At 39.0% G+C, this 26,136-nt stretch overlaps 2 protein-coding genes and 2 non-coding genes across 8 annotated transcripts in view; 3 read left to right on the top strand and 1 right to left on the bottom strand.

Annotated features, from left to right (window-relative positions):
- The window catches only part of NDUFS1 (NADH:ubiquinone oxidoreductase core subunit S1), a 41,763-nt gene extending 21,156 nt beyond the window's left edge, over window positions 1-20,607 (bottom strand). For 2 of the 5 annotated variants that reach the window (XR_010322243.1, XM_003406111.4), the window contains exons 1-12: window positions 20,405-20,607; window positions 14,810-14,874; window positions 14,178-14,269; window positions 11,781-11,888; window positions 9,261-9,337; window positions 8,509-8,590; window positions 8,287-8,417; window positions 7,645-7,830; window positions 2,650-2,784; window positions 1,874-1,988; window positions 824-969; window positions 175-303 (exon numbers count right to left, since the gene is read on the bottom strand). Coding sequence is in view for 4 of the 5 variants with exons in the window: in XM_003406111.4 (XP_003406159.1) it covers window positions 175-303; window positions 824-969; window positions 1,874-1,988; window positions 2,650-2,784; window positions 7,645-7,830; window positions 8,287-8,417; window positions 8,509-8,590; window positions 9,261-9,337; window positions 11,781-11,888; window positions 14,178-14,269; window positions 14,810-14,870 (1,262 nt within the window). In the remaining variant the exon portion in view is untranslated. Of the gene's footprint in view, window positions 1-174; window positions 304-823; window positions 970-1,873; window positions 1,989-2,649; window positions 2,785-7,644; window positions 7,831-8,286; window positions 8,418-8,508; window positions 8,591-9,260; window positions 9,338-11,742; window positions 11,889-13,732; window positions 13,843-14,177; window positions 14,270-14,809; window positions 14,875-19,945; window positions 20,148-20,404 lie in introns of those variants that run through there. The other 3 variants (XM_010602336.3, XM_023542093.2, XM_064286768.1) reach the window with 3 other exon arrangements.
- A 366-nt stretch (window positions 20,608-20,973) lies between these two features.
- Window positions 20,974-23,794, top strand: EEF1B2 (eukaryotic translation elongation factor 1 beta 2). The gene is made up of 6 exons (XM_003406110.4): window positions 20,974-21,148; window positions 21,654-21,776; window positions 22,406-22,532; window positions 22,824-22,890; window positions 23,275-23,400; window positions 23,595-23,794. Exons 1-6 carry the CDS (start codon window positions 21,069-21,071, stop codon window positions 23,747-23,749), a joined length of 678 nt encoding a protein of 225 aa, XP_003406158.1. The 5' UTR covers window positions 20,974-21,068; the 3' UTR covers window positions 23,750-23,794.
- LOC111749515 (small nucleolar RNA SNORD51) lies at window positions 22,663-22,740 on the top strand. The gene has a single exon (XR_002784643.2). It is a non-coding gene; the product is annotated as a small nucleolar RNA SNORD51 (small nucleolar RNA).
- On the top strand, window positions 23,037-23,169 carry LOC111749516 (small nucleolar RNA SNORA41). The gene has a single exon (XR_002784644.1). It is a non-coding gene; the product is annotated as a small nucleolar RNA SNORA41 (small nucleolar RNA).
- Window positions 23,795-26,136: the final 2,342 nt, after the last annotated feature.

The raw sequence follows: 26,136 nt of genomic DNA, 5'->3' as shown, positions 1-26,136 counted from the left end.
TAAAATAAATAAATAGACTTGGGCCGGGGGGATGCTGTTAGAAATTGCCATCCAATTACCTTTTGGAGTACCATTCCCACTAACACTTTTAGGAAGAAGCTGTTATTTTTCACATATAAAACAAAAAATTGTATTAAACAAATATTTTTTAAAATTCTAAATATCATTACTAACCTCTTTCGAATTCTGGCATTAAATAGTGGTGCCTCAAAACGTGGATTTGTACCAACCAGAAGGAGAACATCTGCCTCTTCCACACCAGCAATTGTAGTATTAAGAAGATAATTAGAACGTAAATCTGTGCTAGAAATATAACATATAAAATCCAAGTTTACTTCAAACCTAACACGCTCCTAGAATCCATGAAATATTTTCATGTCATCCAATATATTGCAAGCCTAGATAAAAAATTTTAATGAAGTATTTTTAAATTATATCAAAGTCTCAGATACTTATAAACAACTGGATTCTCCCATTTTCTATGGCTCCTGGTTTGATTTTGGTCTACATGAAAGTAAAATATGTTGGAGAATCCGAGTTGTCAATATAAGTCATTAATGCCATACCCAATCCCAAACCAAACCCACTGCCGTCGAGTCAATTCCAACTCACAGCGACCCTATAGGACAGAGTAGAGCTGCCCCATAGAGTTTCCAAAGAGCGCCTGGTAGATATGAACCACCGACCTTTTGGTTAGCAGCTGTAGCACTTAACCACTATGCCACCAGGGTTTCCATTAATGCCACAGATATCGTGAATTATACACAACTTTGTAACCAAAAGAAAAGAAAGAAAGCCTAGATCTTAGCTTCATATTTCTCACCCAGCTCCTGCGGTGGGGAAGACTTCTTCAGTACATAGGGTGTCAGAGTCCACTCTATTAAGTAAATCTTTGAGAGCTACCAGGGCTTCAGCATCCACAAAACCACCTGCAATTGCTGCTACACCCTTGCCTTGAAAACTCTGCAACTAGAAATGGATGAAAAGGATATTACCAGGAAACCTACATCCAGCAAAGACCACAATGAACCGTTCAGAAGATAATCACTTTCAAGTACATAAAAAGTAAAAAACTTCTGACTGAAGTGTTTTATACCAATCATAAATCAATCTAAAACAACCTAAAAAGTTAAGAAGCAAAGGTATATGAAAGGTCAAGGCTAATGACATTAGCTTGGAGGGAAGCAGTTTGTTTTATGTTTAGGAACCAAGGGGCCCAAAATGAGCTGTAGAGGTTAAAGGCTGGAGTTACAGTTCCCTGAAATGCAGTTTATTCTGAAGTACCTGCCATTCCCTCTAATCTTTTGTATACGTTCCTTTTCTCTGAAAGGAAAGCCATTCCTCCACTTTTGCTCTGGTGAGCCAGTACTCCTTCTTTGATTAATTAAGTAGTTATCTCCTCTAGGAAGGAATCCTTAATATCCTGGTCAGGCACCCCTCCTATATGCTCTCTTTCATACCACTCCCTGTACAACCCACAGCAGCATAACTGCTAATTACGCATCTTTCTTTCTCACCAGATTGTGTGTGTGTGGGGGTATATTTTAGTGGTCTTTATATCCCTGCGGAAACCCTGCTGGTGTGGTGGCTAAGAACTATGGCTGCTAACCAAAAGGTTGGCAGTTCAAATCCACCAGGCACTCCCTGGACACCCTATGGGGCAGTTCTACTCGACAGCAACGGGTTTGGTTTTTTGGTGTTATATCCCTGCATCTAGCAAGACGTCTGGCATATGGCTTCAATTAATGAGAAATGAAAGAATTTTAATCAAATCTGGGTAAGAATAAAGTAGAGACATAAATCCTCTGTCTTCACTGCAAAGCAGTTTCTTGAAAACCGCAAATACTACTTATTCTGTATTTCACTTCTTTACCTTTCCAGCTACACGAGAGAGTGCATCTTCCCAGGAGGTATAGGTTAAAAGCCCTTTTTCGTTTCTGACCATTGGCTCGGTGAGTCTTTGACGTTTTAGCCCATCATAGGCAAATCTAAATAACAGAAATTATACCATTTGTGGAATCTCTCTAAAGAGGCAACTATAATTTTCAAGTTTAAAGTCCACAAGAAATATCATCTAAAAACAGTATTGGTTAAAGTGTCAAACAGAATTGTAAACACCTGGATATAAAAAATTTATCCATTTTTTAGGGGGGAGGTGGACTAATAAACAGATTATCTTATGAACATTACCTAAAAGTAAAACTCCATCTGAAAAAGTTTGATTATACTATAATTTATTTTCAGAAAGCTGAACGATCTTAAAATTATGACACAAAAAAATCTGAGGGCCAGAAAAGTCAAATCATTTTCGGTTATAAAGCTTGAGTTCCTCTGGATAGTCTAACAAAATTATATTGCGCATAACTCTAACATTTTTCCTTTTTTCCAATGAACAAACTGAGAAAATATTTTAATGTATTTCAATGTCTCCATCTATGAGGGAAAAAAGATCTTTCTCCAAGTTAATATGAACAGCCTGTGATAAGCCTAGGGCTGTTAATATTGCCCAATTCTCCATATAAAGTCCAAATTTCAAGTCTGTATTTATTAACTAATCTGCAAATATAAACGACAGTTCTTTAAAATTAAAAGAATGATAAAATCACCTTTAAATTAATTGCAAAAGCCAGGGAAAACAATAACATATACCTAGTTTTATCAGAGATCCACTCTTCATTAATGTCCTCATGCATCCTGGGCAAAATCCTCATCACCTCTCCAGTTCTTGTGCTTACCACAATATTACTCCCAACTGCATCCATTACATCAATGGATTCTGTCTTTCTGAAAAAGGGGAAAACAAGCACATACGTTTATTATACTGATTTGGGGAATAAGTAGAAAAGTTTCTATAAGCTGGTTAAAAAAAAAATAGTACAATTACTTCCTTTTCTGAATTTCTAAAAATAACAGGTCATAGGAATTAGCAATAAAAAAGTGTATCTGCATATTTGAAGGCATCACATAAACCCCTGATGCAGACATGAACTCTTAAAAACTGCTACCTGACACAGAAGCCAGTTTGTAGGGACCTAAAATGGTCAAATCTAGGACAATTTGAGTATCAAAATAAATAAGAAGGGCAGGACTTATGGCTATGGCCAAATAAGGAACTTGGCAAACCTCTGCAAAAAGTAAAAAAAAATGGCTGGACGAAATTGACAAAAATAATCATTTGAGTGCTTCAGAAATTTACCAAAGGCATACAACAACCTGAGAAGCTTTTATGCATGAAAAACTGCTGAATTTCAGGTAAGAACAGTGGAAATCTGTGTTATTTTGGCTTGGGGCTACTCCTATTGGCCTCAACCCCCAGCTAAGCCTAGAGCTCTAACAGGTTGCAGCAGGCTGTAAAGACAGGGAGCTTCTCTGCTGAAAATGAAGATACACTTGATTTGCAACAAACTGTGTGGAAGTGATATTTCAGGAGTTGGCGAGCTGAGGAGACAGCCAAGGATGTACTAGTCTAAGGCTGTAGTCGTAGCTGGGGTAAGCATTCCTAGCTGAGGCTATGCACAGTATGCTCAGCTGAGACCAGAGAGGGCCCAAGCTATTCGCATACTCCTACACAACACTGAGACTTAATAAGTAAGGGCCCAGAGGAAAGAAAAGCTGGACAGACCTGAAAACAGCCTGAACTTTCAAGGTGCTCCTCTGTCCACAACAGAGCCACTGGTAGAGAATGAAAGCCTTACTGGTGCTTGAGCACAATTTCTATCCCATCATTGTCTGACTACTAAGCAATGCAAACACAAGGGCAACCCCTAAGAAGCCATGCTTACAAATAAAAACAAGAATATTAAAATATGTCCAAAGGTTTAAAGAAAACCATGTTTAAAGAATTAAAGGGGAAGTATGACAACCACGAATCATCGAGTAGATATTAAGGATACAGAAATAATAAAAAAGAACCAAACAGAAATTCTAAAGTGAAAAGTACAATGACTGAAATAAAAAAAATTTACTACAGGGCCTCAACAGCAAATTTGAGATGGCTAAAGACAGAATCAGTAATTTGAAGAGAGATCAAGAGAAATCATCCAATCTGAAAACAGTGAGGAAAAAAGATTTAAGAAAAACGAATAGCACCTCAGATACCTGTAGGACGACATCAAGCATACTAACATATCCATTAGAGGAGTCCCAAAAGGAGAGGAGAGAATGGGACAGAATAAAAAATTGAAGAAATAATGGCTGAAAACATCTTAAATTTGATTAAAACAAAAACTATGACTCTACACACCCACTCACTGAACCCCAGGCAGGATAAATACAAACAGATTCACATTTAGATATATTACAGTTAAAATACTGAAAGTGAAAAACAAGTTGCAAATCCAACAGCAGGAAAATATAAATGACTTATCACATAGAATGGAGCATCAATAAGATTAAAGGCTAACTTCTCATCAGAAACAACAGAAGTCAAAAGGCAGTGGGATGATATATTCCAACGGACAAAAGAAAAAAAATCTATCACCCAAGAATTCCTTATCCAGCAAAACTATTCCTCAAAACCAAAGGCAAAATAAAGACATTCCCATATAAATAAAAACTAAGAGAATTTGTTGCTAACAGACCTGCCTTAAAAGAAATTTTAAAGGTAGACTTTCAGGCTGAAAGGAAATGGTATCAGTTGTTGTTGTTGTTAGGTGCCGTCGAGTCGGTTCCTATGCACAACAGAACGAAACACTGCCCGATCCTGCGCCATCCTTACAGTTGTTGTTATGCTTGAGCTCATTGTTGCAGCCACTGTCTCAATCCACCTCGTTGAGGGTCTTCCCTCTTTTCCACTGACCCCTGTGCTCTGCCAAGCATGATGCCCTTCTCCAGAGACTGATCCCTCCTGAGAACATGTCCAAAGTATGTAAGATGCAGTCTCACCATCCTTGCCTCTAAGGAGCATTCTGGCCTCACTTCTTCCAAGACAGATTTGTTTGTTCTTTTGGCAGTCCATGGTATACTCAATATTCTTTGCCAACAACACAATTCAAAGGTATCAACTCTTCTTCGGTCTTCCTTATTCATTGTCCAGCTTTCACATGCATGTGATGTGATTGAAAATACCATGGCTTGGGTCAGGCGCACCTTAGTCTTCAAAGTGACATCTTTGTTCTTCAACACTTTGAAGAGGTCCTTTGCAGCAGATATGCCCAATGCAATGCATCTTTTAATTTCCTGACTGCTGCTTCCATGGCTGTTGATTGTGGATCCAAGTAAAACGAAATCCTTGACAACTTCAATCTTTTCTCCGTTTATCAAGATGTTGCTCATTGGTCCAGTTGTGAGGATTTTTGTTTTCTTTATGTTGAGGTGTAATCCATACTGAAGGCTGTGGTCTTTGATCTTCATTAGTAAGTGCTTCAGGTCCTCTTCACTTTCAGTAAGCAAGGTTGTGTCATCTGCATAACGCAGGTTGTTAATGAGTCTTCCTCCAATCCTGATGCCCCGTTCTTCTTCATATAGTCCAGCTTCTCGGATTATTTGCTCAGCATACAGATTAAATAGGTACGGTAAAAGAATATAGCCCTCACGCGCACCTTTCCTGACTTTAAACCAATCAGTATCCCCTTGTTCTGGCCAAACAACTGCCTCTTGATCTATGTAAAGGTTCCTCATGAGCACAATTAAGTGTTCTGGCATTCCCATTCTTCGCAGTGTTATCCATAGTTTGTTATGATTCACACAGTCAAATGCCTTTGCATAGTCAATAAAACACAGGTAAGCATCCTTCTGGTATTCCCTGCTTTCAGCCAGGATCCATCTGACATCAGCAATGATATCCCTGGTTCCACGTCCTCTTCTGAATCTGGCCTGAATTTCTGGCAGTTCCCTGTCGATATACTGCTGCAGCCATTTTTGAATGATCTTCAGCAAAATTTTGTTTGCATGTGATATTAATGATATTGTTCTATAATTTCCACAGTCAGTTGGCTCACCTTTCTTGGGAATAGGCATAAATATGGATCTCTTCCAGTCAGTTGGCCAGGAAGCTACCTTCCATATTTCTTGGCATAGATGAATGAGCACCTCCAGTGCTGCATCTGTTTGTTGAAACATCTCAATTGATATTCCATCAATTCCTGAAGCCTTGTTTTTCACCAACGCCTTCCGAGCAGCTTGGACTTCTTCCTTCAGTACCATCGGTTCCTGATCATATGCCACCTCTTGGAATGGCTGAATATCGACGAATTCTTTTTGGTATAATGACTCTGTGTATTCCTTCCATCTTCTTTTGATGCTTTCTGTGTCGTTTGATATTTTCACCATGGAATCCTTCACTATTGCAGCTCGAGGCTTGAATTTTTTCTTCAGTTCTTTTAGCTTGAGAAATGCCGAGCGTGTTCTTCCCTTTTAGTTTTCCATCTCCAGCTCTTTGCACATGTCTTTATAATACTTTACTTTGTCTTCTCGAGAGACCCTTTGAAATTTTCTGTTCAGTTCCAAATCCACAAAAAAAAAATTAAAAGCACTGGAAAAGGTAAATGTGGGTTAACATACAAGTCTATATAAATACATTTATGTGTACATGGGGATATAGTGGCTGTTTTCTCCAGTAAAAAATTAAGCTGTTTTTTGAGTTATAAATTTGTTTTGTTCTTTTTTTTTACGGTAAACTTAGAAGATTAGGCTATTTTGTTTCACAGTTTAAGCTGAAGATGAGGAAAAGCTTTACCCTTCTCCACCAATCTTAATGTTACTAAGGTATAATTATTTTAGAGCAGTCGGCTTTTGGAGGTAAAAACCATTTTCAGTTATATAATGTTACAATAATATTAAAAGAAATGGAAAAAAAATCTTTCTTTTGAAACTTATCAGTTATTTACTTTCTCTTTCACAATGCTTACTCCATCCCCTACTTTAAATTCTTTTGCTATATAAATTAAACAAGATTAAAAAACCCCATTGCCATAGGGTTTTCTTGGCTGTAATCTTCATGGAAGCAAGTGGCCAAGCCTTTCTTCTGTAGCACCACTGGGAAGGTTTGAGCCACCAACCTTTAGGTTAGTAATCTAATGCAAGCATACATAAATATACGGTTTAAAGCCTGGAGTTCTGAGATACTCTCACATACTTTGGTGGGAGTTTAAAATTGGAGGGCAATTGGGTGATGATGTGTTTCCAGAATCTTAAAAATATTCATACCTATTGCATCTACCTATTCCATTTCTTGGTTTAATTTCAAGGAAGAATCAGAGATGTATAAAGAACTTAAGAAGAGCAATATTTATCACAGACTTGTAATGATAAGGAAATAGAAACATGCTAAATGCCAATAATAGGGAATCGGTCAAATAAAGTGTGATGTATTTACATGGTTGAAAACAATATACAATAAGAGGAGGCTGTAAGTTAAGAAATCGGAATTATTTTACTTCTTGAAAAAACAGATGAATAAAATCATTTTGTCGGTTAAGTACTAGGGAATTAATTTCTAAGAAAACTACAATAAATTTGCACAGGTTCATCCTATCCTTCAATCTAACTGCTTATCTTCCATTTAGAGGATTTTGTATAAAGCAAACAAATACAAACTTGGCTAATCAAAACAATTAGAACTCAGGAAGAAAATGACCCTTAAGTTTTTCTGAGAGTAAGGAATTAAGGACAAATAAACAATCTATCAAAAAATACAATGACTACCTTGTTTCCCAGGGCCGGGCAGTGAAGGCATAGGGCTTAGAGGTCAGGGCACCTACAGGGCAGATATCAATGATATTCCCAGACAGCTCTGACATGAACATCTTTTCAATGTATGTGCCAACTTGCATATCATTTCCTCTGCCTGTTGTTCCCAAATCATCTACTCCTGCAATCTCGCTAGCAAACCTGGAAGATAAAAACGTACTGTCAAGTGATAGAATCTATCAAAATTCCTCCCTCCCTATTCACGATCATAAAGACGTAGTGATTTTCAAAACACTAAAAAGACATGGATATTTTCTATGGTGAGCTGTCATGAATCAAAAATAATGTCATGTTTGCTTTTTTTAAAACTGAGGTATAATATGCATGCAGAAAGTACACAAATCATACACATATAGCTCACCAAGTCCACACAAAATGAGTGTTTGCAAATTATTACTTTTACACGCAACTGAAGTGGTATTAACTGAAAGTGAACAACTTATTCCATTTTATTGTTTCTGAAAAAAAATTTTTTAAAATCCTACTAAACCAAAGTTATCATCACTTCCATTGTTGCTATACCACCAAACTGTGTAAATAAGTGTAATACTGACTGATACTCCAGAAGGGAGAGAAAGAAAGAAAACAAAAACTTACCTGATGCAGCGAGTACACTGTATACATCTAGTCATAATGGTCTTTACCAACGGCCCAATGTTCTTGTCCTCCACAGCACGTTTCCCCTCTAAAAATCGGCTCCTATCACTTCCAAACATCATGGACTGGTCCTTAATTAGATTATGAAAGAGTCAATCTAATGCTGCTATTGAAATTAAAACTTGAGACAACCAAAAAGATTTACAAAATAAGACTATGTACCTGTAGATCACATTCACCTCCCTGGTCACAAATAGGACAGTCCAGTGGGTGATTTGCTAGTAAGAACTCCATCACACCTTCTCTGTATGGAAAATCGTAATATATAAATGATATAAATTGCTGGTATTTAAAGTGATTTACGTATAGGTTATATAAATAATCTTCACAAATGGATGCTCTCTTATATTGTTAGTACTGATTTTACATTTATTATAAAAAATTCCAAGGTAACTATTAACCTGATAGTATCAACCAAAATCTTAAAATATTTACAGGAGTCTAGAATAAAACCTCATTAGAGAATCTGTAACTTTTAACAATACAAAAATTTCTGAATTGTCCTCAGCAAGTATTCACATTAATTCAAAATAAAATAAATACACATGAATGCAAAGCCCAAACAAGTAAACACAATCTGTGCAATGAAGGATTAAATCACTCTCCCCAGCATACCACTGCGATATTCTGAGCTCATCAAGGCCCAGACTCATTGTCTGTCAAAAACTGAGCAAGTTGCTGAACAAAGGTTTTCGCTGCTGATCCCATTTTAGGCTCAGTACCACAAACTTCTGATATGACCTCCTCTATTTTTTTTTTATTGTCTGCACTCACTTCCACTGCCCCTAGAAGTTAAACACACCAATTTCTTCAGAATCTGATAACGAATTCCTGACCTCTGGGAAGGTCTACATGCTGAAAGGCACAATTTTCTGCTCTAAGAAAGATCACTACATGGAGTAATAACAAAGTACCTGGCTTTCCTAGACTTCTCTGAGTTGGTCAGGATATTCCAACCCTTCATTACAGGCATGGCACAAGCAGCTACAACCTGGAATTTCAATAGAAAAACCTGTAAGTATTTGTATCATTTACCTTCAGTTATAAGCAACCCAATACATAAAAACATTACGTTATAGTTTAAAAACAAGCAAAGAATATAGTATTTTTCTAAACAAATGTTTTAAAATTTTCACTCATATTCATAATATGACAATCTGGCATTTTTCATTTCTCATAATAATAAATAAATCTTACTTCTTAAGTTTATTCTAATATTCCTTTATAAGAAGTTCTGAAGCGGGATATTAAATAACTGCTTTGATCAGCAGGTACTACTGAATTAAAATTCCATAAATCAAAACGCAATTAAAGTGAAAGCAAAGTATCAGAAAGAATAAAATACTTAGGAATAAATTTAAGCAAGGAGGCAAAAGATCTGTAAACTGTAAAACATTGCTCAAAGAAATTAAAGACTCAAATAAATGGAATGACATCTCATGTTTATAGACTGGAAGACTTAGTATTAAGACGTCAATATTGTCCAAACCTATCTACAGGTTCAACGCAACACCTATCTAAATTGCAACCTTCCTTGCAGAAGTGGAAAAGCCAACCCTCAAATTTATATGAAATTGCAAGGGCCCCAAATAGTCAAAACAATATCGGAAAAGAGCGACAAAGCAGGACTCACATTTCCTGATTACAAAATGTAACACAAAGTTACCATAATCAAAACATTGTGGTATTCATAGAGGAACAGACATATAAACCAATACAATAGAACTGAGAATCCAAAAATAACCCACATATCTATAAGGAATTGATTTTCAACAAAGGTGCTAAGTCCATTCAATGGGGAAAGAATAGTCTCTTTGATAAATGGTGCTGGTGCAACTGGATTTCTACATGCAAAAGAATGAAGTTGGACCCATACATATACCATATACGAAAATTAAGTCAATATGGATCAGAGATCTAAAGACAAGAACTAAAACCATAAAACTTTTAGAAGAAAACACAGGGGTAAAGCTTTAAGACCTTGTTTTTGACAATGAATTTATGACACCAAGAACATGAACAAAGAAGAAAGCAGATAAAATAGATTTCATCAAAATTCAGAACTTTGGTATATCAAAGGGCTTTTCCAAGAAAGTAAAGAGACAACCCACAGAATGGGAGAAGATATTTGGCAACCATACAGATAAGGGTTTAATATCTAGAATATTAAATAACTCTTTATATTAAAGAACTCTTATAACTCTATAACAAAAACCAAAACCAATTTAAAAATGGGCAAAGGACTTAAACAGACATTTCTCCAAAGAGGTTATACAAACGGCCAACAAGAACATGAAAAGATGTTCAACATCATTAGTCATTAAGGAAATGCAAATCAAAACCTCAATGAGATGCCACTTCACACCTACTAGGATGTCTATCACCAAAAATATGGAAAATAATGAGTATTGGCAAGGATGTGGAGAAACTGGAACCCTCATGCATTGCTGGTGCAGTAACTGTGGAAAACAGTTTAGTGGTCCTTCAAAAAAATTAAAAATAGAATTACCTTATAACCAAACAATTCCTCTCTTAGGGTATACCCAAAAGAACTGAAAATAGAGACCCAAACAAATACTTGTACACAAATGTTTATAGCAGCATTATTCCCAATAGCCAAAAGGTGGAAACAACTCAAGCGCCCAGCAACAAATGAATGGATAAACAAAATGTGGTACATGCTTTCAGTGGACTATTATGCAGCCATAAAAAGGAACGAAGTTCTAATACGTGCTACAACATGGACGACCCTAGGAGACGTCCTGTACAAAATAAGCCAGACACAAAAGGACAAATATTACATGATTCCACTTACATGAGATACCTAAAAAAAAGCAAATTCATAGAAAGTAGAATACAGGTAACTAGGGAGTGAGGGAAAAGGGTAATCAGTAGTTACTGTTTAATGGGTGTAGTTTCTGTTTTGGATGATAAAAAATCTGTAAGTAAGTAGTGATGACTACACAATATTATAAATGTGGTCAACGCCACGGAAATATAGACACAAAATAGCCTAAAACGGTAAATTTCATGTTATGTATATTTTATAATAAAAAACAAACAAAAAAGTGAAAGTAAACCTCTTTACTGCAACACTTTGCTAGTGAAAATGGTACAAGATAAGCAAGCACTTCTAACGTGCTACCTGGCAAATCCATATCCTGCTTGTTTGCCGTATCATCATTTGAAAATACTGACAGCTATAAGTCACCTCTAATTTTAAACCTACACAATTATATGACACTTGCACTTACAAAGCACTTTCATCAATGCGTTTCCAGTTCTGAAATGAAGAGACTCAAACAAACAAAAAATATTACATTTAGAAGTATAAGTAACCATATAGCACTACAACAATATTGATTCTAGTTTGCTCCAAGATTTAAAATTTTCTACCTTCTACAGCATGGTGTGGAATTTTAGGTATCAAGTACCTTAGGAGCTTTCTCAATTTCAACAAGGCACATCCTGCAGTTTCCAGCAACAGACAATCTTTCATGGTAACAGAATCGAGGGATCTGTATGCCAACCTTTTCACAAGCCTAGAAGACAAAGTTAAAAAAAAAAAATTACATTAGAAGGACCTAACCTACCTCACGTTTGTTCTTGCCTAAAACCCAGGAAAAAAAATGACGCTGCCCCCACTTATCACTCCAATCTATAAGTTTTTAAATCTTCATCCATTTTACTTCGGTCCCTGAGGAGATTTCCCTCCTTCCTTCTCTGCTCTTTATTCCAGCCTCTATCTGGTCTGCAGCCGCTTCTCTAAGGATGCTTAGCATGTTCACACCTTATGCGAAAGAAACTGGATAAAGTATCTTCAGACCATGCTGAAGGCTTGACTCCCGATATTCACTTTGAGCAATTGTACACAAAGGCTTCCCCCTCAAACTCTGCCCCAGTGGTTTCAAACCTGGACTTCCTTTTTGCTGAGCTTTCCTATTTTGCATTAGAGACATTTTACCTGGTCTAGCTGCCTGTGATCTAGTTCTATCTTGAGACACCATATCCTTGTTTCCATATACCTCACCTAGGACTCATACTCTCACTGTGACTGAAATCTTCCCGGCTCTTGTTTGCCTGTGAGAGGGATTAGTGTTCAGCTCTACCAATTATCACCTCTACCCGCTCCAATGCCAAGAGCCTCCTCCTTTCGTGTATAATCGTGAATTCCCTCTACAGTTAGTTCTTTTGTTCACAGCCCTAACTCTAACGCAATCTCAGCAAATTCCAATGTTTTAACTATATACACCAAAACCAAACCAAACCCGCTGCCATAGAGTCGATTCCGAATCACTGTGACCTGATATGACAGGGAAGAACTGCCCCACAGGGTTTCCAAGGCGTGCTATGGACTCAAACTGCCAACCTTTTGGTTAGCAGCCATAGCTCTTAATCACCACACTGCCAGTGTTTCCTTGAGTTAGTAAATATGTATTTAGCGCTTCCTATGTGCTAAAAAAAAAAAAATTTTTTTTTTTTTTTTATGTGCTAGGTCACCATCAGTTGGAATCAACTCCACAACAAAGGGTTTGTTTTTTTTTTGTGTGTGTGGGGAGGCGGGTTATGTACTAGGTGCAGTGGTATAGCAGTGAATAAGACAGACGTTGTCCCAGCCTTTATACTAGCTCACATTATGATGATAATGTTCAAATTTCATCCGAAGTCCTGACAGCCCTCTACTTCTCCAAGCTTCAGACTCTTAAGTAGGCACCTGCATGTGTAGGCTATTTGCCTCAGCTAATTACTGTTCTGTAAGAAATGTACAACCCTCTTTATCTACATATAAACGCTTATACATCTTTTAAAATTTTCTCAGAGATCACCCGAGATGTCTCTGATATCTCTTTCTACCAGGTGCTGTCAAGTAAATTCTGACTTGTGGCAACCCCATGTTTGTCAGAGTAGAACTATGCTCCATAGTGTTTTCAATGGCTGATTTTTCAAAAGTAAATCATCAGGTATTTCTTCTGAGATGCCTCTGGGTGTACTCAAACCGCCAGCCTTGCATTTAACTGTTTGCACACCCTAAAATACTGTCCACTATACCTTGAACATACTCTCGTTATGTATTTATTGTTTACAAATAGTGTTATATTTATTGTTTACATGTCTATGCCTAGAAATGCTGGAATGAACAAAGAGCCTTAAGTTCTCCGGTAACTTGCAAATGGAACAAGTCATCCCTTCTGGACCAAGTTAGCTATTTCTGGAGTAATTGGGAGAAATTAAATGTTTAGGGCATGAACTCAAGAAGGCATGACCCTCCGTTTACGTGCGTTGTAGGGCACATTCACAGAAATGTTGCTTAAAATAAAAAGGCCACATGAACATGAAAAGCATCAAGCAGGCCCACAGTAAAGGTTTCTTTTTTTCATAAACTTACCTCAAAACCGAAAAACCCAATCTGTTGCCATCGAGTCGATCGCAACTTACAGTGAGTTGGACTGGCCAAAGGGTTTTCCAAGGAGTAGCTGGTGGATTCAAACTGCCCACCTTTTGGTTAGCAGTCGAGCTCTTTAACCACTGTGCCACCAGGGCTCCAAACCTACCCAAAGCAAGTAATAATTCATTTTATGTAACTTCAAATTTCTTAATGGGCACTCATTTGGAAGGCAGAAGTAGAAAGAAGAATGCCAAAAAATAGGTGAGTAATTCACTTTGCAATGCCAAGGCTTAAAATCATACTTTTTTGCTACTTATAGTTCTTTTTTGAGCATTTATCAGCAATTCTTGAAAAATTTAGAAGGAAATAATAAACAGCATAAGGTAAATAAATCAGTATTAAAAACAAACAGACACATACACAAAAATAAACAACATATGCCTACTTGGAGGACAGTAGTTCCTGGTTCCACCATGATAGATTGACCATCCACAAATACTTCAATCAAGTTGCTTGCTGCTGTGGAAGTTGCACGAACTGACCATCAAAAATATTAAGGTGGGGGAAAATTGAGGTAGAAAACAAATTAATAGAGTTGAATTTATTATAGTGGCTTAGCAAAATTTAACTGCTTAAAATTTACAACCTTAACATTTTTATTTTATAGTATTCCCCTCTAGTTCGTTAGATGCAAACTTAAAATACTGAATTGGAAAAAAGCTTTTCAATACTGAATATCAAACAGAATATGGCTGTCTACTTTTAATCCATAGCTTGCTTTGAAACTTTTAATACCACTTCATGGGAAGGCTGCTTTTCAAAAGGAGAATGATTGTGCCTTTTCCATTTTGGCACTGATGGGCAGTCCTTACTACTTCCTATTCTATAATTTCTGTAAACCGCTTAATGTAAAGCTATATTTTGAAAATTATCCTATTCAACTTGCTTCATTTGTTTCTATTTTTATGTAAAACTAATTATGGCTTTGGAGTCTTTTAAGAAGCATTCTATAGACCTAAGAATTTACAAAGATATAACGTCTAGTGCCCACAAACACAAATCTAAAAAAATACTCACCACATCCTTTAGGAGACTTAGCAAGGCCTGCCAAGGCCCTTCTTAGAGGTATCCTTATCATATTGCTGAAAATAAAGCAAAGAAAACTTATATTATTACAAGGGAAAAACTAATTATCAGCTTTTTGGTAATATTTTATGTTTCTTACAGTATTTTTTAAAGCACTTCACATACACTGTCATTGAATACTCACAAGTCTTGATTTTTTTCCTCAAATTCTATAGATGAGTATCTATATAGTTAGTCTCAGAGACATTAACTAACTAGTACAATGTCAAGGAGCTAAAAAGGAGCAGTGAGTATATAAACTTGGGCCTTCTAAGTTGAAGGCCAGTTTTGTTGTTTTAACTATAAAGAAATAATCAAACTTAAACACTACCATATAGTAAAATGGAAACCCTGGTGGTGTAGTGGTTAAGCGCTATGGCTGCTAACCAAAGGGTTGGCAGTTCGAATCCGCCAGGTGCTCCTTGGAAACTCTATGGGGCAGTTCTACTCTGTCCTGTAGGGTCACTATGAGTCAGAATCAACTCGACGGCACTGGGTTTGTTTTTTTTTTTTTTTTTTAATATAGTAAAATAGTCCCTGGGTGGTGTAAATGGTTAAGAGCTGGACTACTAACCAAAAAGTTGGCATTTCAAACCCATATAAATAGGCATCGGAAGACAGGCCTGGAGATCTGCTTCTAAAAGGTCACGGCCTTGAAAACCCTATGGAGTTCTGCTCTGCACACTTGGATCACCGTGAGTTGGAATCAACTCTACGGTAAACAACAACATATAGTAAAATAAACTGCAAGAAGAGTGGTGAGTTTATCATTTTATGTAAAATGAAACCTACCTTTCTGCCTTCTATCATTCTACGTCGTATGTACTAAATGCTCCTTAGACGTTCTGAGACAGCTCACAAGCCCAAGCCTTTGAGGCTTCTTGAGCACCATTCTGGGTAGTACAACCTAAGTAGTAGATTTATCTTACAGATTTGAAATGATCTGTTTATGCTATTTCTACCCTCACTGTATTGTGGACTCCTTGAATCCTTCTATCTTTAGTACCTATCCTCAAGCCTGACACACAGTAAGCTCTAAAACAGTGGTTCTCAACCAGGGATAACTGTGTCCCTGAGAAACATCTAGCAATGTCTGGAGACATTGTTGGTTGTCAGAGCTGAGGGGGAAGCTACTGACATCTGGTGGATAGAAACCAGGATGCTGCCAAACATCCTACAATGCACAGGACAGTCCCCCACAATAAAGAATCATCCAGAACAATCTGTCAATAGAGTTGAAGCAGGGAAACTCTGCTCTAAAAGGTTTGCTGAATTACTGAAATAAATGAGAGTGGATTAAATAAAGAACACGATGAATAGATACATTAAAAGAGAAGTTATCTCAACTTGGACCTGAACTTGTAAGGTTTTTGTCCACTCAACCATATGGGCTAAGCATCTAAAACCGTAATTTTTCAGTTGGAACTTTTTAAAAGGTATTTAAAATGCAAATTATGTGATGACTAAAATGTATCAACATAAGATACTTCCAAAGGAAAGGGAAAGAAAAGCTGTAAGTTTTAAACAAAAAGCTTTGCATTTCTACCATAAAATAGATGATATAAAACACGAAATTTCATTAATTCAGACTTCATAAATTTCATTAATTCAAAATGTGCAATATTAAGTTTACAGACATCGAGCATGTCATGTACTAGTACATGATTTTTGGCAAACCAGGGTTTCTGCTTCTTTATCTATAAAGCAGGAGTAAAACAATACTTTCTAGGCATACATATTATTACAACCAAAACCAAACCCATTGCTGCCAAGTCAATTCTGACTCATAGCGATCCTACAGGACAGAATAGAACTGCCCCATAGCGTTTCCAAGGAGTGGCTGCTGGATTCGAACTGCTGACCTTTCGGTTAGCAGCTAAGCTCTTAACTACTACGCCACCAGGACTCCATGTGTGTTATGACAAGAGCTCAATAAATGTCAGTTAAAGCTAAATTCAATTTAGGCAGTAATGGTCATTGAAGGGAAACCCTGGTGGCATAGTGATTAAGTGCCATGGCTGCTAACCAAGCGGTCGGCAGTTCGAATCTGCCAGGTGCTCCTCTACCGGGCAGTTCTACTCTGTCCTATAGGGTCGCTATGAGTTGGAATCAACTCAACAGCAGTGGGTTTGGTTTGGTGGTTTGGTCATCGGAGGGAGCCCTGGAGCTGTAGCGGTTAAGAGCTCAACTGCTAACCAAAAGGTCGGCAGTTCGAATTCTTGGAAGCCCCCTGCGGTGACTCTACTCTGTCTCATAGAGTCTCTATGAGTCGGAATCGACTCGACGGCAATGGGTTGGGTTTTTTGGCCGGGTCATCAAAGATCAGTTTGAAAGTGTTCTTCCTTTGTATGTACTCCCCTTCTCTTTACTGCCAACCTACACTGTATATATACCTTTATTATTATTCTATTCACTAAACCATAGGTTAGTAATCAATTTCAGTGCCTGCTGAACCGTAGCCCTTTGAGGACAACAAATGGTGCACTTTGGTTATTTCCCTTTTCTGAAGACTTAACAGTGCCTTTGGAAAAATAATCACCAAATAGTCTTATTACCACGTTCCAGAATGGGTAGCACCAATCCTATTAAAAACTACTTGCGACAAATATAAAAGTAAACCTGAAAATACTTATCACCTCAATATTTGCTGAATTAAGAGTACTGACAGATTCAAAACCAACATTCATAATTTCATACAACAATTGACAATAGCTAGGAAATTAACCAGAACTGGGCTGCTTGCATTAAATCGAACACTGCATAGCTCCAACATTTGTAGAGATTTACAAAACCCCAACATATGCTTTACACAAACATATCATGCAGGCAGAGAAATAATCATTTCTCTTACATGAAAAACGTTACTGGACCAACCATTTCTAAAATTAGACTGAATTATTTTTCAGTTTGGGTAGATATTATACTATTTCACGTTCTCCACAGTGTATCATCTTGCGTACATCCACTTCTCTTCCTCCACACTACCACCCCACTGCAAGCCACCATTTCCCGCGCTCCCCCCACTCCTCGCCTGGACTATCACTTGCCAGGAACTTCTAAAACAGGTATCCAGACTTCCACACTGGCCCTACAGCCCCTCCCCTCTTCACATTACCTGTGGCCTCTGACTGAAATCAGGGAGAACTCAGATCTTTCCGGGCCTTCGTTCCTCAAGTCTTGGCTTAAAAATCATTCCTCAGGGAGACTTTCCTTGACCAGCTTATCTAAAATTTCCTGACTACTCCCCAGTCATATCACCTCATTTTACTTTTCTTCATGGACTCCTTTCTGGCTTATAGTAGATGTTGCTGAATGAATTGTCTCCAATCTCTGCTCGTAATTTAGGGACTATTTTCCTGGAGAAGTAAAGGTGCGCTGGCAGGTTAATACAATTCCTGCACAACACAGTGGGAAAAAAAGAATACTCTGCAGACAACGAACTTGATGTTCATTCACCAACAACAGTTCCCATGGGCATTTTCTATGCCCTCAAATTGTTTCTGAACAGTTGTGTCTTACCCATGATCTTACAGTACACGTATTAGAACGCAAAAACTTAAAATTTTTTTTATCATGCTTTAAGGGAAAGTTTAAAAATCAAGCCGGTCTCTCATACAGAAATTTATATACACCTTGCTATATACTCCTAATTTCTCTCCCCCTAACGAGACAGCCCGCTCCTTCTTTCCACTTCCTATTTTCGTGTCCATTTGGCCAGCCTCTCACCCCCTCTGCCCTCTCATTTCCCCTCCAGACAGGAGCTGCCAACATAGTCTCATGTGTCTACTTGATCCAAAAAGCTCACTCCTCACCAGTATCATTTTCTATCCGATAGTCCAGTCCAATCTCTGTCTGAAGAGTTAGTTGGCTTTGAAAATGGTTCCTGTCTTGGGCTAACAGGAGGTCTGGGGACCATGACCTCCGGGGTCCTTTCAGTCTCAGTCAGACCATTAAGTTTAGTCTTTTTATGAGAATCTGAGGTCTGCATCCTACTGCTCTCCTGCTCCCTCAGGGGTTCTGCTGTGTTCTCCGTCAGGGCAGTTATCAGTTGTAGCCGGGCACCATCTAGGTCGCCTGGTCTCAGGCTGATGTAGTCTCTGGTTTATGTGGCTCTTTCTGTCTCTTGGGCTCATAATTACCTTGTGTCTTTGGTGTTCTTCATTCTCCTTTAATCCAGGTGGGCTGATGCCAATTGATGTATCTTAGACGGCCACTTACTAGTGTTTAAGACTCCAGACTCCACTCTCCAAAGTGGGATGCAGAATGTTTTCATAATAGATTATGCCAACTGACCTAGGTGTCCCCTAAAACCATGGTCCCCAAACCCCCGCCCCTGCTACTCTGGACTTGGAAGTGTTTGGTTTATTCAGGAAACTTCTTTGCTTTTGGTTTAGTCCAATTGTGCTGACCTTGCCTGTATTGTCTTTCCCTTCACCTAAAATGGTTCTTGTCTACTAATTAGCGAATACCCCTCTCCCTCCCTCCCTCCATAACCATATATGGCATATATGGCACTCTCATAACTATTAAAGAATAGTTTCTTCTCTGTTCAAACTATTTTTTGAGTTTTTATAATAGTGGTTTCATACCATATTTGTCCTTTTGCAACTGACTCATTTCAATCAGCATAACGCCTTCCAGATTCCTCCATGTTATGAAATGTTTCACAGATTCATCATTGTTCTTTATCAGTGCATAGTATTCCATTCTGTGAATATACCGGAATTTATCTATCCATTCATCCATTGATGGGCACTGTGGTTGCTTCCATCTTTTTGCTATTGTAAGCAGTGGTGCAATGAACACGGGTGTGCACATTTGTTTGTGTAAAGCCTCTTATTTTTCTAGGATATATTCCAAGAATTGGGATTGCTGGATCATATGGTAGTTCTATTTCCAGCTTTTTAAGGAAGCGCCAAATTGATTTCCAAAGTGGTTGTACCATTTTACACTCCCACCAGCAGTGTATAAGTAGAACTCAAGAACTCGCAAATAAGGTAGCTTTGTTACTTGTGAAGTGACCCTGAACTAACTTTAAATTTCCCCTTCCTCAGTTTCCCCATCAGTGAAAGGAATAAACAGTATTACCCAATGCAATCAATGGACAAAACAAAACAATCAGAGGCGTGGGTGGTTGCTAAGGCAATGGCGGTCAAAGAACGATGTTCTGGTACAGGGGTATTTTGGTGGAGGGAAACGTTCCTGCTTTCGGTCTAGGTCACTTGACACGGTTGTCCTCTCCCGATGAAAACGGCCTCCTCCCCTGAGACGGGACTGTCCTGCATTTTCCCTGCAGATGAAAGGTCACCCACAAGCATTCAGGTCAGCGCTCCCTAGGGCCTCTTAATCCTCCTCCTCCTTTCTGCTCTCTCAGATGCCTAAGAGCCCCCACCTGCCCGCCCTCAGGAGTTTCCGAGGCAGTGAGGCGGGACGCGGCACCCAGTCAAGGACAAGAGAACTGACCACCCGGGCCGAAAGAAACAGCCCCGCCGGGAAACAAACCGGTGGCCAAGGCATTTCAGCCTTCCCACACAAACGCTGTCTCACCTTCTCGCGGGAACCGCCGAGGCTGCTCCGCTGAACGTCTGGATTACACCGACCCCCTTAGAGGCCGGGTCACTTATTCAATATGGCGCCCTCGGCTAACTTCGTTTGAAGGGCTTGGTAACGGAAAGTCGGAAGGGACTAAAAGCCCCAGATTCGACAAATTCCCGTTGAGGTCGAGCTCGGCAATTTCCGTCAACCCGACGCGGGGCGGGAGGATAGTGGATTGGCGGGGAGGCGGCGAGGGTTGGGAGGACGGCTTGAATCCGCAGTTCCGCCGGAAGCGGCCGGGACTTCCCGAGTCCAAGAGTGTTCGGTAATCTCCGGCGTCTTAAGGGGTGGGTCCCATCGTCTTCGGGAGCCGTAGAGGTACAAATTTAAGAAATGATGGTTTTATTAATTTATTTCCAAACAGAAAGAAAAAAACGCGGATAATATGTTAGCCATTTAATTCCGAGCCCAATTTTTACGTTGAGGAATGAGGGCGGTAACGCACTTTGACCTTTAACCTTCGGCCGGGTGAGGCGAAGGGAGACGCCTCCGTCTCTATATAAGGAGTTTTCCGGCCTTTCGCGGCCTTTTTTTCACCTTCTCTTAGCGCTCGGTGTTGACCGCTTGCGCTCCACTTTGCCTCTGCTGCTGCCCAGCTCCCGATACAGCCGACATCATGGGCTTCGGAGACCTGAAAACCCCCGCCGGCCTCCAGGTGCTCAACGATTACCTGGCTGACAAGAGCTACATCGAGGGGTGAGCAAACGGGCCGAAACTGGGCGGCGAGGGAGCGTGCGCCGGTCTGGGTCCGGACGGGGCCACGTGGCTCCTGCCACGGGGGAAGGAGGCTCGGCGGGAAGCACCGGTTTCCGTCTCCCGAGTCCGCTGTGCCTGCGAGGCCGGCCTGGGGGGAAGGGCTCTCGGGAAAGGGAATGTAAAACCTAGCTTTATTGGTTTTTTTTTCGCTTGCTGGACTCAATCGAATTTTTTCGCGTTTTTGCACGTTTAATCAAAGATTGTAGTTGGAGCTGTCATTAGAAATTGCGGTCCTTGAGCTCTCTCTAAGTAACAGACGTTGCTGAGGATGGCACGATGACCCAAACAAATGGTTTTTGCTTTTAAGGAGCTTATTAAAAAGTAAAATCTTAGTAGCTTAGGTAGCTAGGTAAGAAATGGGCGAGCTCCCACTAATTAGTTTGGATGTAACTTTGGTCAGTTATCTGTTGGTGTATGTGACGTGTGTAATTTGTGTCATTGGCAGATACGTGCCATCACAAGCAGATGTGGCAGTTTTTGAAGCAGTCTCCAGCCCACCACCTGCCGACTTGTATCATGCTCTACGTTGGTATAATCACATCAAGTCTTATGAAAAGGAAAAGGCCAGGTAAAATTTTCTTTGTGTTTAGAAGAATAGAATGCTTTCTAAACTTAAAATCAGGGTTTTCGCATGAGAAAATTGGACCCAGGCTACTTTAGTTTTGTTGGGATATTGTAAGCTTAAATTTATTTGTGACTTTAGAAGGCCAAGAGACTGAAGTCCTCCATTTTTTCACAGAACAGGTAGAACATGGACAACAGCAGTTCAACTTTTCCCCACACTGCCCTGCCAAGGTGCCTCGACCCTGACCTAGGGGGGCCACCTCTGGGGTGAGAGGGTGGCTCATTCATTCAGTCCTTGGCCATTCTTCTGAAACTGCAAACAAGGGTGGAAGTTTGGGGAAGTGGAGTCCAGTTCACTAAGAATGGAAATGAGCATACTTAATGAAATCTCAAACAGAGATGTTCATACTGAAAGAGTAAATCATAGTGAGTATTGATTAATGTCTCACATGGTACTAATAATGTTTGTTGGGTGAGGACTTGAACCTATAAAAGTATTTACCTGGGAGTGTGTTAAAGGGTAAATTTTAGTAAAAAGGGGTCTGTTGATGAAAAGTGAAAACAAGTTCTCATGTGTTTGGAGAAGGACATTATTCCATCCTAATGGTGGTTGAATTTGAATTTTTTATTAAGCCTGCCAGGAGTGAAGAAAGCTTTGGGCAAGTATGGCCCTGCTAATGTGGAAGACACTACGGGAAGTGGAGCTACAGACAGTAAAGACGATGATGACATTGATCTCTTTGGATCTGATGATGAGGAGGTACAGCATGTTTATATGAGTCCATAAATTGATAGGCAGTACGTCATAGTGCTTAAACACTGGCTTTGTAGCCAGATCGCCTTGATTCGAACTCTAGCTATACTGCTTACCTGCCTTTGAAAAATTCTTACTGCTTATGTGATGAATCAAATCAATCACCATCTTTCGGCTGAGCTCGTGATGGATTTGTTTTTTTCTGATAAAGCTGGTCTGTTTCTTGTGATGACCCCACTAGCTTTAAATCTGCAAACAACTAATTAGTTTTGTGAAATACTACATTTTTCTTTACAGGAAAGTGAAGAAGCAAAGAGGCTAAGAGAAGAACGCCTTGCACAGTATGAGTCAAAGAAAGCCAAAAGTAGGTCATTTTATAATTCGTGTTTACCATACTTTATTAACTTCATGATAATGATATGAGGAATTTTTCTAAGCTTGACTCGAAAGTAATTTTCTCTACATTTGTTGAATAAATCAGTACTTAAAAATCTTCCTTTCTTCTAAAACTTCCACAGCTACTGGTCTGCAACTGTCTTCATGGTAGCAGTTGCGGCATTCCTCTGTGGGAAAGAAACTGTTACGTGATTAAACACCTCTTTCTTAGCAAAACAGAAAGTGGGCATATGTGTGACAGACAAGATGTTTGGCTATGGAGATGGTCCATTTCAAAACATTGATGTTATGTGTTGCACTAGAGTGAAAAAATATGATCATTTGATTAATGCTGTTTTTTGTACCTTTTTAGAACCTGCGCTTGTCGCCAAGTCTTCCATCTTACTGGATGTGAAACCTTGGGATGATGAGACAGATATGGCAAAATTGGAGGAGTGCGTTAGAAGCATCCAAGCAGACGGCTTGGTCTGGGGCTCTTGTGAGTTTACTCTTTGCTTTTGGGCATCTGGAATTTGCGTACAGTTTGAACCCTTGCCAATCAGTGATTTTTCTAACTAGTTTTTCTGTGGTGAGATACATGTAACAATGAAAGTGGGGATGTAACAATATTTGCCCTTTTTGTGCCTGACTGACTTGTCTAACTAATTTTTCTTGTTTTAATTCTCTTTTTAGCTAAGCTAGTTCCAGTGGGATACGGAATTAAAAAACTTCAAATACAGTGTGTAGTTGAAGACGATAAAGTTGGCACAGATATGCTGGAGGAACGGATAACTGCTTTTGAAGAGTATGTGCAGTCCATGGACGTGGCCGCTTTCAACAAGATCTAAAATCCATCTTGGGTTCTTGCACTTAAATAAAAGCTTGAAAGACAAGCAACCGCTTGGGTCTTGAGTCTGTTAAGTAGGAGGGTAGAGTATTTTCCTTTTTTTTTTTTTGAGGGAAATTCAGAAATGATATAAATTTGGCTAAGCATTGTTCCAGACATTTAGCCAAAAAGAAGAGGAAACTGTTAAAAACTATTAAAAATACTATGACTATAGGTGGCTGTTTAATAGATTTTATAAAGAAATTAATAGTGCATTTAGTACATTAATAGCAATTTTAGTACATTTTTGCATGAAGATGCACCCATTAGTGATGCCCACAAATGCATGATACTGGTTTTACCGCAGTGTTAACACCCATTAAAAAACCCATTGGCTTCAAGCTGATTCCGACTCAGCAACCTTATAGGACAATAGAACTGCCCCCATAGAAAACCCAAGGAGCAGCTGATGGATTTGAACTGCCAACATTTTTGATTAGCAACTGAGGTCTTACCTGTGTATCAGGGCTCCTGTGTACACACCAAAACCCACTGCCATTGAGTTGATGCCAACTCATAGTGACCCTACAGGACAGAGTAGAACTGCATCATAGAGTTTCCAAGGAGCACCTGGCAGGTTTGAACAGCTGACCTCTTGGTTAGCAGCAGTAGCACTTAATCACTATACCACCAGGGTTTCCTATGTACACACAGCACACAAATAAGGAGTACTGGGTACGTAATAATGTCAATTGGTACAATAGTTGCCTGTTTGGAACTGAGGTGAGGGAATTAAACGAGCCAGGACTAGGCCTGTATGTTGTTTCTAGATGTAATTTGTAATCTAGCATCTTCAAGGTGGGATTAGTTCATTGAAAAGTTCCATAATTGACAAATCCCACTTGATGTTATTAAATGCTGTGAGATTGGACATAATGTAACAGGAGGACACCTGATCCAGAGGAAGGAAGTAAAGTTGGAAAGCTTCCCAGAATTTGTCATAAATTACAGGCATTTGTCTGCAATGCAGATGTGGCAAGTTAAAAATACCTTATCACTGTGAAGGGAGAACATGTTTTAATGCCCAGGTTGGGAATGCAATTGGGAGTAGCATTATGTGCTGGAAGGAAATTATTTATAATTGGTTTCCAGGCAGTGATTTATGTGGGTGGAGATGGGGACAAGATGTGAGATACTGGATTTAAAACTGGTTGAACCTATTTTTGAGGGAACTTCAATACTGAGGTAGTCCTGCAGGTAAATGTTCTGGGATAAAGCTTTGTTTAGTCAAATGATAAGTCAGTAATTGGGAACAACTATCTTTTAACAGTTAATCTGGGGTATATATAAAATTTTTTTTTTCCTTTGGCGATCTTAAAGTTTTTAACCAAGTTGCGGAGGGGAGACCCAAACCTGCTGCCACATAAGGTTTCCAAAGAGCAGCTGGTGAGTTCATGCCGATCTGGTTAGCAGCTGAGCTGTTTGACCACTGTACCACCTTATTTTGTAGATACGAGCCAAAGAGTAAATGATTTGTTTTAGGTCATTTTCATGCCGTTTCTTACCTCTCAATCTGATTTTCTTTTACACTATTGTGGCTGCCTTAAGTGCAGGAATTTGTTTAAGTTGTAAAGAACATTTAATCAGACGTGTATGTATGGACTTAAGTAAAACCATTTTCACTAAGCAATATTTAGTACAAGAGATCCATCCTAAAATTGCCATAATGAAATTTTCATGTTGTCACTATTATGAGAGCCAGTGGAGGGCAGCACTCCTCAAGAATCAGAGAACCGGGGGACAGGGAAATAGAAAATTCCCACATTGTACAAACCGCTGTGAGAAGATAGAATCTTAGTAATTGGTGAATAGTAACCTAAACAGTCATGACAGATAAAGGGGATTGTGTACCGACTAGTTTGACCAAAAGGTTTCTAAGTATTAACGAAAATTATTAATGATTAAAATTTGGTTTTAAAAAAAAAGCATTCAAATCTTGTAATGGTTGATTCAGAGCTCTGGTGGTGCAGTGGTTAAGCATTTGGCTGCTAACCAAAAAGTGGGCAGTCCGAATCCATCAGCCGCTCCTTGGAAACTCTATGGGGCAGTTCCGTCCTATAGGGTTGCTACGAGCCGGAATCAACAGCGAGGGTTTTTTTTTTTTTTTTAATTGTCAGTTCAAGTCACAGATGTAGATATAATGATAAGCAATGAAGCATACAATTGAAATTTTGATTGCACAGCCTTGATTGATAAGTGATTTACTTCCGTTTTTTAAAATAGATAATGCTAAGATACTTGGAAATTCAAGAGGGTATACAGTGAAGTCTCCCCTGTGCCCAGGCCTCCAGTTCACCTTCATGAAAGCAACCAATGTTACCGGGTTCTTAGATCTTTCCAGAACTCTAA

Source organism: Loxodonta africana, chromosome 6 (assembly GCF_030014295.1).
Source record: "Loxodonta africana isolate mLoxAfr1 chromosome 6, mLoxAfr1.hap2, whole genome shotgun sequence".
Lineage (NCBI taxonomy): Eukaryota > Metazoa > Chordata > Mammalia > Proboscidea > Elephantidae > Loxodonta > Loxodonta africana.
Note: the sequence above shows the minus strand (reverse complement) of the source record. Positions and strands in the feature narration are given on the sequence as shown.